At 39.9% G+C, this 14,645-nt stretch overlaps 1 protein-coding gene across 1 annotated transcript in view; it reads left to right on the top strand.

The window, feature by feature from the left end:
• The window catches only part of SH3GL2 (SH3 domain containing GRB2 like 2, endophilin A1), a 219,846-nt gene extending 209,645 nt beyond the window's left edge, over positions 1-10,201 (top strand). Inside the window, exons 8-9 of the mRNA XM_082272789.1 lie at positions 7,630-7,763; positions 9,472-10,201. Of these exons, the coding sequence (XP_082128915.1) occupies positions 7,630-7,763; positions 9,472-9,671 (334 nt within the window). The 3' untranslated portion in view covers positions 9,672-10,201. The remainder of the gene's footprint in view (positions 1-7,629; positions 7,764-9,471) is intronic.
• The last annotated feature ends 4,444 nt before the right edge of the window (positions 10,202-14,645 follow it).

Raw genomic sequence — 14,645 nt, 5'->3', positions numbered from 1 at the left:
GGGCGATAAGGCGAAACCCTCCAAAGCCCCTTTAGAGGGGTTTCAAAGGGCGCTGGTCGGGTAAACAAAGAGTCCGGCTCAGCCAAGCCTGAAGTATATAGCCTGATGCGCCCCTACCCATCTCTGGGGTGGGGGGGGGATGTCTTCACCGGTTTCTGGAGGACACAGGATCGAGTTTCGATCACTTCCACCGGTGCGATTCTTCCCTTCTAACATTGAACGGTTTCAGGGGTTCTATTCGAACCTATTCACAATGCCCAGGAAAGAGGGCAAGGTGCGTCCAAATCTGGACTTGGGAAGAAATAGAGTCCATCCGTACAGTGGTGGCCTCCCTGCATCAAAGAGATTTCCTGGCGTCCATAGACATATAGGATGCCTATCTTTATATCCCCATCATCGCAGGACATCAGCGTTTTTTCGCTTTCCCAAAGATCATCCCTGGTTCCCACCAGGAGACTGAACTATCTGGGCCTAAGGTTGGATACATCCTGGGCAAGAGAGTTTCTCCTTGCTGGGAAACTCCAGAAGGTTCAGTCAACGATTCGGATGTTGCTGTCCGTCAATTGGCTGGGACTGATGGTGGCCTTCTTAGAGGCAGTACCGTATACCCAGTCTCATACCCGAATTCTCCTGAAGGAGATTCTTTTTTAATGGAATCAGAACTCCGATTCCCTGGACAATCGGATCCGGTTGAGCGAGCGGACCAGGAAGTCTCCGATGCTCAACCAGGGGAAGTCATTTCTTCCGATAGTATCCAGATTACCAATAAGGGTATCGGAACTGAGAGCGTTCAGATTTTGTCTGATTTACTGGATCGAGCAGCTCTAGAGCAGCCCGATTCAGATCCAATCGCATATGGCCTCTTCATCCAGAGGTTTTTCCCTAGCTGTCCCTTCATTGGGACATCCCGGATGGGGATCTGTTGGCACCTTGGCCTAACAGGAAGGTGCGGAGGTTTGTAGCTCGCGCCACGATCCTCTAGCGGACGCAGCAGAAACGCTGATCGCACCGTGGGGGCAGTATCAGCTACGGCATGCCTTCCATCCTCTCAAGTTGCTGCGGGAACTTCTTCGCAGGATAGAGGTGGAGGGAATTCCAGTTATTCTGGAAATTCCGGATTGACCTCGTCGAGCCTGGTACGCCGACTTGGCGAGGCTAGTCGCGGACGCTCCTTGGAGACTTCCTCTCAGGGGGAGGATTTGCGGTCTCAGGGACCGATCTTCCATCTTGCTTTACAGTCGCTGGTTTAATGGCCTGGCCATTGAGACCCAGGTACTGAAGGACAAGGGAGTGTCAGCTTCAGTTATTCCTACCTCCAGTTAAAGCAAGGAAAGCGACTTCCTGCACATGGAAGTCTTATATTGCATGGTGTGAATCTATTGGATTTCCCCCACAGACCTATTCGGTGACCCGAATTTTGGTCTGTCTGCAACAAGGGGTTGAGCAGAAACTATCCTTGAGCACGATCAAGGGTCAGGTTTTCGGCGTTGGCAATCTTCTTTCAAGAAACCTTTGGCTAATCATTTCTTGGTGCGGAATTTCATCCAGGGGGTGCGACATCTGGCTCCGCCAGTGTGCGCACCCTTACCGCCTGGTATCTTAATTTAGTTTGGTCGGTTCTTCAGAAACTTCTCTTTGAAGATATTAGGGAGATTCCCTTGCTTACATTCCCAGAAGGTGGCCTTCTTGGTGGCCATTACTTCTGTACGCAGGGTGTCAGAACTGGCCGCATTATCCTGTCGTTCCCCAGATCTGGTGGTTCATAGGGATAAGGTGGTTCTTCTTCCGAATCCATCCTTCCTTCCTAAAGTGGTTTTCGTAAGACGGACTCACTTTTTGTGATCACGGATAGCCCTTGAAGGGGGTTGCCTGTGTCTGCCGCGACCATATCTACATGGATCAGTCAGACGGTGGTACAGGCTTATTCTATTAAGGGTCGGAATCCTCCGTTCCCTGTTAGGGCGCACTTCACTCGAGCGCTCAGTACTTCCTGGGCCTTTCGCCATCAGGCGTCAGTGGTCCAGGTATGTAAAGCGGCCACCTGGTCGTCGGTACATACCTTTACAAAATTTTATAAAATTGATGTGATGGCATCGGCGGATGCCTCATTTGGCCGCAAGGTTTTGCAGGCCGCAATTTGAGGAGACCGGTGGTCTACCTCGAGGGTTTTTTTCTGTTTGAAAATTTTTTTGTTGAGTCTCATCATTAAGGATGAGCATTGTAAACTTCTAGTTGGCACCGGTTGGGCCTTCTAGATTTGGATTTGATTTCCATTTTCCCACCCCTCATTTGTGATACTGCTCTGGGACTTCCCGAAGGTGCTGTATCACCGAGGACTACGTCTGTCAATGAGCGATAGAGAAAAATGGATTTTGTAAAATCTTACCGTAAAATCCTTTTCTCTTAGCTCATTGACAGACGTAGTACCCGCCCCTCTGTTTTTGAGTTGGGTTGGGTTAAATTCTCTAAGCACTGCTTTTGTGACATAACTGATTTGCTGTGGCGGAGAGAGAGAGAGGATGTACCCTCGGGGACTGCCCCTGGGGTGTGGCCAGAGCATTTTTCATTTCCTGTCTAGTCCTACTCCTGTGGAGGCAACATAACCCGAAGGTGCTGTATCACCGAGGACTACGTCTGTCAATGAGCTAAGAGAAAAGGATTTTACGGTAAGATTTTACAAAAATCCATTTATTGGCACTACTTTCCTCATGCTGACATGCACTTGAGTATTAATCTCTGAATGGAACATCTTTGTCCATTCAGGAAAGCGATAGATAGATTTGCCATTCCTGAGTGGTTGTAGAAGGTAATATTAACCACTTGCCTACTAGGCCTATTTTTGACATTTGGTGTTTTACAAGCTAAAATCAGTTGTTTTTGCTAGAAAACAACTTAGAACCCCCAAACATTATATATTTTTTTTAGCAGAGACCCTCCATAAAATGGAGATTATTGCAATATTTTTTATCACACCGTATTTGCGCAGCGGTCTTCCAAACGCAATTTTTTTGGAAAAAATTCACTTTTTTGAATTAAAAAATAAGAATCCAGTAAAGTTAGCCCAATTTTTTTCCATAATGTGAAAGATAATGTTACGCCGAGTAAATAGATACCCAACATGTCATGCTTCAAAATTGTGCACGCTCACGGAATGGCGACAAACTTTTGTACTTAAAAATCCCCATGGGCGACATTTTAAAAATTTCTACAGGTTGCCATCTTAGAGTTACAGAGGAGGTCTAGGGCTCAAATATTGCTCTCGCTCTAACAATTGCGGTGATACCTCACATGTGTGGTTTGAACACCGTTTACATATGTGGTGGGGGGGTTTCCGTATGCGTTCACTTCTGCGCGCGAGCGAACGGGGACAGGGCGCTTTAATTTTTTTTTTTTTTTTACTATTTATTTTATTATTTTTTATTTTTACACCGTTTTTTAAAAAAAAAAATGATCATTTTTATTTCTATTACAAGGAATGTAAACATTCCTTGTTATAGAAATAGGCAGGACAGGACCTCCTTTTTTGTGAGATCTGGGGTCAAAAAGTCCACAAGTACACTAATAAAGATAGAAATTAAAAAAAAAAAAAAAAATTAAGAAAAAAAAAGGGACCTTTAAGCCGGTTGCTAGGCAACGGCGTTTGCCATCGCTCCGGTCCTCCAAGACAATAGAGTCGAGTGAGGGCAAGCTTGCCCTCACTCGACATCCTGTCTGTGAGGATCCGGGACCCGATCATTTTCCCCGCTGCCGACGGGTCCGGTAAGTGGGGAAAAGGACCAGGACGCGGCGGGAGGGGGGGCACCTCTTCCGCCATCCCGGAGGGTGATCTCGCGGCGAATACGCCGCTGGGACCACCCTTATCGGAAAGCCAATCGCCTGCAGTTTAAAAATACCAGGGTTATGGCAGCTATCTGCTGCCATAATACCGGTATTTAGCTTTAAACTCAGGACATATATATACAGTGGCCGGTAGGGAGGTGGTTAAGGATATATTAGATGTGGATGCTGCCTAAGGTTTGGTTTGGACTGCACTTGGCAATTTTGCTGACCACAGTGCATAGGATCAGGTAGGATCGGGTCCTATTGAGATGTTTTGCAGGGTACAAATCTTGACAACCAAGCACAAGTCCACTGCTGCTGATATGATCAAATTAATCCTAAAAGCTATAAATGAAGGGGTGTTAAGTCCAGACCTATGCAGACAATGCTCACAAAGGCTCATTACCAGATGTCTTTACCCAACCCTAAGTGGCTCCTATTAAAGTAGAAGCCTTAGGAGAATAGTTATCCACTAAAACAATTTAGAGATGGTGACTACGGTGTTAACGTGCTTTGTAAATTCTTAACATTGAACATTTGTTGTTTCCTACCAAAGATGCAGTACTGTCTTGTATGCTGTACATTTTGCACTGTTATCTGTCTTCTCTTCCTGCCCAAGGAAAGCTTTGTGAGCAAAGCATACTCTCATATTAAGGAGACTAGTAAAGGGGGAGGTGTTCTGTAATCCTCTCCTAGGGTGATGACACTGCTACTCCAATAAATGCAGTAGGATGCGTTAGCATTGTGAACCCTAGAGCAGGAAATATGTCACTGGTAGGACCAACAGTTGGCAATAAAGGAAACAAAGCTTGAAAAAGGAAACAAATGCAACCAACACGTATGAGGAATGGGTGCATTGCCACTACTTTTGGGTGACTAGACACTGGTAAATGTTTTGCTGGAAACCCCCACAATGCACCCAATGTAACCCCACCTACTCAGTGGGACTATTTTTTTTGCTAGTGTCTTTAGGTAATGGACCTCTTCTTTCATGAAGAAGTTTCCAAACCATACTTTATTTTTCTTCACTGCTCTGTCACTTAGACTTAGAAGACAAGGCAGGTGCCAAGATAATTTTTTTGGTGATCTCTGTGAAACCATGGTCTTAATCCAGCTAATTGGCTTCATGCAGCCTTTACTCCCAGCAAGTGTTGGTATTGCAAGGCACAGTCTAACTCAGCAAGTTTTTATTAATGCCTTAAGTATAATCTCTCTTTTTTGATTAGTATGTGTTCTGTGGCCTGCTGTTCATTTATTCCTCATTTTAGCATCATCATACTATTTTGACTTCGGGCCATCTTTCTCCGAGAGTCTACCGTGCATATGTGTGTGGGAGTGTGTGCGTAGGGGTAGAAGACAGCTGTTCTGTTATAACTGCATTAGCAGCAAAGATACTCAGTTTGTGTTTCGAAAATAAGTACAATAGCATTCTGATAATCACTTACCTATACATATCTTTTTTTTCTAGCTACTTATGCTTACTAGCACTAATGGAACACAAGTCCATTTTAAACTAGAAAAAAAAAATAGTTTTCACATAGTCTTTAAAAAAAAAACAGCTTATTAAAATAGTACAGAGACTCAGACTAGATTGTCTTCATTATTATTCAGTAGATTGTTTGCAATGCATAGTATCGTAGGTAATCCTGTGCAAAAAGATATACTGTATGAAACTGGAGATGTAAAATTTCAGTAGTGTTATATTGTAAAACCCTTATGTTGAGTCTGTGAAGCATTAAAATTTTGTTTGAAAGGTTGTTGAATGATCCTATACAGTGTGAGATGAAGGCAGAATTAAAACTTTACAACTGTGTGTGCCTTCTATACCAATTATAGGCAAACACTTTACAAATGTATTAGCATTTTAACCAGTTCTGGACCAGAAGGATTTGCCCCCTTAATGACCAGGCCATTTTTTGCGATCCGGCACTGCGTTACGGAAAATTGCGTCGTGCGACGCTGTGCCGAAATAAAATTGATGTCCTTTTTTTCCCCACAAATAGAGCTTTCTTTTGGTGGTATTTGATCACCTGTGCAATTTTTTTTTTTTTTATTCTAAAGCAAGGCCATGTTTCTACTTTTTGCAAAATGTAATAAGATAATGGTTTGGGATAAAACAAAAATTGTTCTTGTATTGTAAACATAAAAGGGGGTCAGTGCTAAAGAAAATAAATGGGCAGCTTGCAATAGGTAAATATACAGTACCCAAACAAACCAACAAAGAAAATAATGCAGCGCCTCCAAATATAGAGTATTCTAAACCTAAAGCATGTACTATCAACACAGCATTCATAATGTGCAAAAAGCATCCACAATATTCAAAAATTATATTAAAAATAAATCCATGTAAATAAACATCCAATGCAAAAGAGTCCAAAATATGTGATCAATATCCCCGCAAAGAAAGTGTCTTCCACCAGCTAATGAAAATCCTCTCCATCATGCGTGAGTAACAGAACTAAACGCGTTTCATGGGAATTCGTGTCTTCACATTAATCTTCTTTGTATTAACAAGATTTATTCAGAAAATGTGAAGTGTTCGAAGTTATAACAGAAATATCTAACTTCAACATTTATGTCTCTATGTCCAGTAGTGTACAAAAGTTTTAGGCAGGTGTGAAGGAATAATGTAAGAATGCTTTCAAAAATATATATTTTACTTGTTTTTTTTTTTTTTATCACTTTAAAAAATGCAGAGTGAGCAAACAGAAGAAAAATCTAAAGCAAATCAATATTTGAATAACCCTAGGCTTTAAAACTGCATCAATTCTTTTAGGTACACTTGCACATAGTTTTTGAAAGAAATCAGCAATAGTCCGCATTATGTTTACATTTTGAATTTGTTTTCAAATTCAAATGTTTCAAACTAAATTTTGCTTTGTTACATTTTATTGCAGATGCATTTAAATTTGTTCCTCTTGTGATTTGTCTGAATTTTGATTCAGAATGAAATGTACTGCACATGTCTAGAGGAGATTGGGCAACTGCTCCCTTTTCTATCTTTCTGTGTATTACATTTGAACACTTTCACATCCCTATGCTTTATAGAACTCAACAGCTCAAGCTAAAATTCATAAACAGTTGAATAATTTATCAGCAGTAATTCCACTCTGATCAGCTGTTAGTGTAAAATTTCCATCAGACCAATCACAACCTCATAGGCTGCTTCTACTGTATTGTCTCTTTAGCTAACTCAGTTTACCTGGAAGCTTTTGCCATGTATTAAATATTTATTGTATTTTAGTTTAGTATATAAATATTGTATAAACTGTGTACAGTGATAAAACAGTAAGGGAGTGTTATAGCCCCTAACGGTTCTTTTTTTTTGCTATACTATTGGGGAAATTTCCTTTCACTTCCTGTCTTGTAGCTAAAACAGGAAGTGAGAGGAAATCCCTCTAAGATGAGTCGCCAGGGTCATCACAACTTGTGTCCTCATTGGATGATTTCTCTTCTACTCTTTTTTTCTGCTGACAACACAACATTTGGAATTCTCTTATCAATTCCATTCTCAGTGAGAGCAGTAAACGGGGAGATTCACCCTCTCTATATATTACCTATCGGGGGACAGACAGTAACAACCTGACAGGTGTTCCAATCCCTCTACACTCTATCTAAGACTAAAAAACAGTTTTGCCTTTATTTTGTAATATATTTTGTATTTATAATCAATTTCTATTATTACTTTACCTTTTTTAGAAATGACAAAATAAAAACATAAAAAACACATGCACAATAACTATTATTTTTCATTTAAAAAAAATGAGTAATTAAAATACCTTAATTTCCCACAAATTTTACATTTTGCAGAATCAGAGATGCTTCAAACCGACCAAGGAGAGAATATCAGCCTAAGCCTCGAATGAGTTTGGAACTTGCTTTGCCCGTTGACCTCACTCAACATAATGGAGGAATCTCCCTTGCTACTACTCCAAAACCATCTGGTAGGAACACGCATTGGGGGTCTACATCGTTACAACTGGTGTAATGAAAATTAGAACTGGATTTGCTACTAATAGCAGCTAATTAGATGAGGTTCCTATGGTAGTGAGCAGTGCTGGCTTTTTGCCTTGCAGAGCATTTTTCTCGTCTTTTGGTAAAAGATTAACAGGGTTTGATATGGTATTTGTTTGTTGTGCTTTAAATTTCATCACTTATCCATTAAGTCAAGCTTTGTGGAGCCTCCATAGTTCTATTTGCCCCATAGATGGCTTCTCTGATCTCAGCAGTGGATTTCTTCTCTTCCTGCAGGGGTGCTTTTAGCCTCTATTGCAGTGGTCCGGCACTCCGGTCCTCGGGACCAACTAACAGGCCAGGTTTGCAAAAAAACTGAAATACATCACAGGTGATATACTTTGCTGCTCAGTGATTGCAGTATTCTAGTCTGCATCTCCCCAAGGTAATACTTAAAATCTGGCCTGTTATTTGGTCATGAGGACTGGAGTAGAGAACCACTGCTCTTTTGAGTGGTTGCAATTCTTAATGTCCTCCTTACCCAATTATGGAGCTTTGATGCAGGGCCTTTTTTTAGTCATGGTTGTGCCATTATAATGGATTTAACAGGGCATCACAGATGGTTGCCCCTCTTTACAGTATAATGGCGCAGAAAACTTAGTCTTCAGAATGTGTCTAATATGTTTACTTCACATCGTCATCAGCTCCATCTTGAGGCCATAGTGTAGTATATTCCTGAAATACCTCAATCAAGAAAATATTGCATTATGAAAACTAGATGGAGCAGTCATTTTATAACCAAATAAACATATTGGGCATATTACAGGATTATTTGTGATGGCTGTGCAAAAGCTGTGATGTTTGCACAATTTTTTTTTTTTTTTTATAAATTTACCTCTTAATGTGAAAAGGGTTACTTAATCTTGCTCTATCCAACACTGAAAACATGCTTCAACTTTAAACTTGTCGTAGGAATTAATATCTAACTTTAACAGTTACAGATTTTGCAGTGTTATGGTGGTTTTTCTGGAATTTGTGGTGTTCTTTCCTGAAGTTGTAAATAGCTAAGACAACCCCTGCTGGTTCAATCTTAGTGACCATATTGAGAGCACACCTTGAAGTAAACCTTTTAAAAGTTGGCTAAGATACCATGAGATTGCTACTATTATCTTTGTTAGCCTTCTTCTGGATGCCTCTTCAGTTGTAGCATGAGGCTTGATTTTTCTGAATGTAGTGCTAAGCACCGAAAACTGTCATTCCCTGTTCAAAAAAGTGCCTTTAATGGCCATGGACATGCACTTACTGGATGGGAGGCATGCCGCAGCCTTAAAGCTGGGCTCCAGTATCAAAGTGCACCTAATTTTAGAAAGGCACACAAGTTTTCTGGTTTAAAAAGGCAATAGCCAACATCTTTCAGTACCTGCTGTAAAGCAAGATCCATCATTTTTAAAAGTTTATCATGGCTGACAGATTCGCTATAATGTATTGAATGTAAAACCTCAAAACAATAAAGCAATTATAAATTGGCTTGAGTAATTTACTTGAACTGCAGAGTTTGCATTAAGAAAAGCCCAGTTTGCATTCTGGGTAAACTTTGTAAACCTTATTTATTAGGTATATTTAGCATGTAACTTCCTTACATTATTTCCAATAGTCTATTATGGTACGAATATCTTCTGATTGTTTTATCTGGTGCAGGTGCTGCCATGGATCAGCCATGTTGTCGGGCCCTCTATGACTTTGACCCAGAAAACGAAGGAGAACTTGGCTTCAAAGAAGGTGACATCATTACTCTCACCAATCAAATTGATGAAAATTGGTATGAGGGGATGCTTCATGGCCAGTCGGGCTTCTTCCCCATTAACTATGTTGATATCCTTGTCCCACTACCCCACTAAGATGTCTGACATTAACCACAATTCAATTGTACCACTGCTTTTAAATGCTGCTTTCTCCAGATCATCGGTACAAGCGCAGTGGTTTAAACCCCATTACATTCCATGATCATTTCTATTTTTTCTTTATTCCTTTTTTTTTTTTTTTTTTTTTGTTAATACGTGTCCCTTTTTCAGCTGTTGTATTTCTTTTTACCGGAGTCTTAGAGTCCTTTATAATAAATGCAGGAATAACATGTACTTGTTGTGGCAACCTTCCTTCCACATGGATACAGTTCACAGTAGTCTTAACATGCCCAACTGTTATTGTGTTATTTTTTTTTATTATTATTTTTCTCTTACTGTGTGTTTCCAGAAATAAATGTTTACAATGAAAAAAGTGCTGGGACCACAAGGGAAACGTGTTTTTGCCTCAGTCTTGTAATTACAATGGAGTACATTCTGTGATGTTGTGGAAAAGAAACACTAGATTATTGTAGATTTCATTTTAACTGTGCATAGAAGCTGGGCCAAATAAAATATTTCCTAGAAAACATGATTGTCGTATCATATGTTACAAAAACTGAGTGACTGAAATTTGTAACTTGCTTTTTTTTTTATCTTTATAAAATTTGCCATAGATGGGTTATATAGTGTGGAAGAGCAGTTAAAGGATGGCAGTTTTTACTCCCTTTTAACATTACTGTCATTCTTTAAAGCGGAGTTCCACCCAAAAGTGGAACTTCCGCTTTAGGGAGTCCTGACCCCCCGACATGCCACATTTGGCATGTCATTTTTTGGGGGGGGGGAGCGGGTACCTAGTTTTGACAGGTACCCGCTCCCACTTCCGCTCGGAGCGCCGCGGCGCCCTGAGCGGAAGTTCTCCTCTCCCCCTCCCTCCCTGCAATCTTCTGGGACACGTCAGAGGTCCCAGAAGATTGCCGGCCAATCACGGCGCGCAGCGCGACTCGCGCATGCGCAGTGGGTACCCGGCTGTGAAGCCGCAAACTGTAACAGCCGGGTGCCCACAGCAGTGATGCCGGCGCCGAGGGAGAGGATCGAGGCTTCCGGCGGCCGCATCGCTGGACCGTTGGACAGGTGAGTAAATGGCTGGAACTCCGCTTTAAGTTAACAAAATGATGTGAAAAGAATGACAGTTTGACATAATTTTACATTTATAGGTCATATGACTTTCTTAGGCCTAATAGCATTTATTAAAATATAATTTTGTCCTGGCTTTTAGCTGACTGATGGCAGACGAGGCACCCAGAGTTGCATATGTTATATCCTTAATAGGCCAAGTATATAGAGATGTTCCCAAATACAAAATGCAAACCCTGTTAACCAACAAAATCAGTGTTTAGAAGGCCAAAGTCTAACATCAAAGTACAAGAACTCCTAATCACCTACCATAAATTGCTACAGTTCGGTTGTTTTGAGTGCGTACACTTTGCATGTTACGGTTGAGCTTTCTATTGCCTTATTCAATCATTTCTAAATGTTATATTATTTACCATGATTATACACTGTCATGTATACCAATGTTTTCCAATTTTGAAAACTCTATTTTACCTGTTGCTTTAAATTCATTTTTTTTAATTTTTACATACCGGTATTTAAATTATGACCTGGCTGTCAAACTAAAGGAGCACATGCAGGTGTACAGCACAATAACCTTTAACATTAAGCAGCCACCATGTAACATCTTTTCCCAGTTTGACTCATTTGATTCTAGAAGAGTTTAAATGTGAGAACTAAAATGAATGCCAAATAAAATATTAGTATTTTTTTGAAAATATACGAATGGAAGTGATGTCCTAAGGCTGTTGCAAAGGACAAGGAGAGATAGAGAACGCATATAAAGTAGTTAGTGAACTTCGCTGATGCCATCTGGTTTAAAGCAACTAGACTCCAAATTGTAAATGCAGCCCTGCAAGTATTGCAGTTGTTGATACTTTTGTTCCCTGGCACTTTTGTGCATGAAGCTAAAGGCAAAGCAATAATTACATTTTTAAATAGCTTTGCCTCTCATATAGGCTGGGAACTTGCATGTAGCATTACAAAATTACTTATTTTAGGTAATAAAATAAAAAGCCATATTTAAATGTCCAAAATCACCAAAGTATGTATTGCCAAGTTTCCACTATGTTTGAAATTATACTGTATGTCAGAAATGGCTATAAAGGTGTTTAGTAGAGGCTGTCAATGAAAAAGAAAATATTTGCTTCTTGCTCAATATATAGATGTTCCACAGTGTTGTATGAAATTCGCAAAGCTATAGCTATATTATGAATGCTGCTGTGTAAAGCAATGTATAATTAGCCATAGAGATTACTCATCTCTTTAGGGAAGTGCAGGACCTTTACTTTTTGACCAGGGTATAGATAAACTGCCATAAAGTCTGAAACATTATTTAAATCCGAGCTTATCACATTGTCTATATACTTGCGAAAATGAAAAATAACCCTTCGAGGGTGCATAAAATTGTTCATAAACACCTCATGCTATCATATTTGCAATGGTGCAATGAGAAGGACACATGCAAGTCAATATTGGTCCTAATTCAGCAGTGCTTTAGCCCGGGTGGCCGTTATTTCTATCTACACTGCCAAGCTGAAAGGGTTTCCACTGCGGCAAAGCACAAACCCTACTAACATACAAAAGATTCTAAGCGTACAAAATTCTGAACATATTTCTATATGTTTAATGTACAAATAAGGTAATATACCAAGTGTGAGCTGGTCTATTCACAAGATGCAAACATAATCCAAACGTATTATTTGGGTGAAATTTGTACCAACCTTAATGATGATTTAGGAAATTTACTACTGTAAAACTACTCTGTGGCGAGCAATTTAGGAGAATCTGTTTAATTTGCTTGAATATTTCCATGTGGATCAATATGATTGGTGGACAAATATGCAGTTCAGAAATCCAGGCACACATGCTTTTTAAATTGTAAGATTCTCTGCAGGCAGAACAAATCTACAGCGATTTCTTAAAAAAAAAACAAAAAAACAATCAAGCTGACTTGCTTGATTAGTGATTTGATTCACTAATTGCTACCAGAATTTCCAAGATTGTAACAATTTTTTGCTAATTACAATTGAACCTAGTTTATTATGAAGATTGTGTAATCTAAAATGAAAATAAATATTATAGGATGTCTGTCCATGCTATCAAAACCTGTATTCTTGATAACCACTTAAGGACCTTTGATAGCATTTATGATCTGTAATGTTTGGCTATATAATAACATCTGCACTACTAATGTTAGGTCCAGAACAGTGATCATTATTTATCCTGAACAGTGATCATTATTTATCCTTATTACGCCATCCTAAATGGAAGATGGAAGGGTGTTATTGGGCCACACCCCTCATTACTCTTACCTCATATCTGTTTTATCGGTAGAACAGAGAAATCTGGAAACAGCTTATTTCACAAAATGGGCATCTGTGGTTAAATAGATAACAATAAAAGAAGAAACGTAGTAAATTAGTCTTTGCTACTTGTAGTTAGTCAACTGGACATGTTCTGTAATTCTTACAGTGTTTTGCAATTTATTTAAGCAGCCTCTTCATTCTAATCGGTGTCAGGAAGATACCCCAGCATTTTGAGCTACACAGGTTACCCTAATACAACTTTAATCTAATCACAATGTATCAGGGCAGATGTTTGTTGTCCAAGACCATGATGGGAGATGGGAACGTATGTTAAACCCCCTGTGACAGGGGTAATTGTTTAAGTCACATGGCTGAAGGTGTGAATTGTTGTCAAACTGTTGGTAGAAATGTTAAATAACAGATATTCTAATTCAAATAAAATCCATGCACATCCACGTCCTAATGGCCCTGTAAACTGATTTTCATTGATTTTTAGCACCGTATAAATCCCATAGTCCCTAATCCATCTCTGGAGCAAGCAAGTGACTATCTCCCTAATTAGGGACCATGGAGAATAAACATAGCCACTCTCAAACAGGAAGCCAGAAAAATGAATTTGGAGATTTTTGAGTTACTAATATATACTTTAATAGATTGTTTTCCAAGTTTAATGTGACCTTAATACATAGTTGTGCTCATAAGTTTACATACCCTGGCAGAATTTATGATTTCTTGGCCATTTTTCAGAGAATATGAATGATAACACAAACCCTTTTCTTCCACTCACGGTTAGAGTTTGGCTGAAGCCATTTATTATCAATCCACTGTGTTTATGCTTTTTAAATTCTGACTACAGAAACTACCCAAATGACCAAATTATCAAAACTTTACATTCCCCAGTTCTTAATACCATGTATTGCCCCCTTTAACATCAATGACAGCTTAAAGTCTTTTGTGGTATTTGTGGATGAGGCTCTTTATCTTCTCAGATGATAAAGCTGCCCATTCTTCCTGGCAAAAAGCCTCCAGTTCCTGTAAATTCTTGGGCTGTCTTGCATGAACTGCACGTTTGAGATCTCCCCAGAGTGGCTCAATGATATGGAGGTCAAGAGACTTAGATGACCACTCCAGAACCTTCACTTTATTCTGCTGTAGCCAGTGACAGGTCAACTTGGCCTTGTGTTTAGGATCATTGTCATGTTGGAATGTCCAAGTACGTCCCATGCGCAGCTTCCGGGCTGATGAATGCAAATTTTCCTCCAGTATTTTCTGATAACACACTGCATTCATCTTGACATAAATTCTTACCAAATTGTCTGTGCCTTTGTAGCTCACACATCCCCAAAACATCAGCAATCCACCTCCGTGTTTCACGCTAGGAATGGTGTACCTTTTAATCATAGGCCTTGTTGACTCCTCTCCAAATGTAGCATTTATGGTTTTGGCCAAAAAGCTCAATTTTGGTCTCATTACTACAAATGACTTTGTGCCAGAAGGTTTGAGGCTTGTCTCTGTGCTGTTTGGCGTATTGTAAGCGGGATACTTTGTGGCATTTGCATAGTAATGGCTTTCTTCTGGCAACTCGACCATGCAACCCATCTTTCTTCAAGTG

This window comes from Pelophylax lessonae, assembly GCF_965119305.1.
Source record: "Pelophylax lessonae genome assembly, chromosome: 1".
Taxonomy (NCBI): domain Eukaryota; kingdom Metazoa; phylum Chordata; class Amphibia; order Anura; family Ranidae; genus Pelophylax; species Pelophylax lessonae.
The sequence above is the reverse complement of the archived record's forward strand: the minus strand, read 5'-3'. Positions and strand labels throughout refer to the sequence as shown.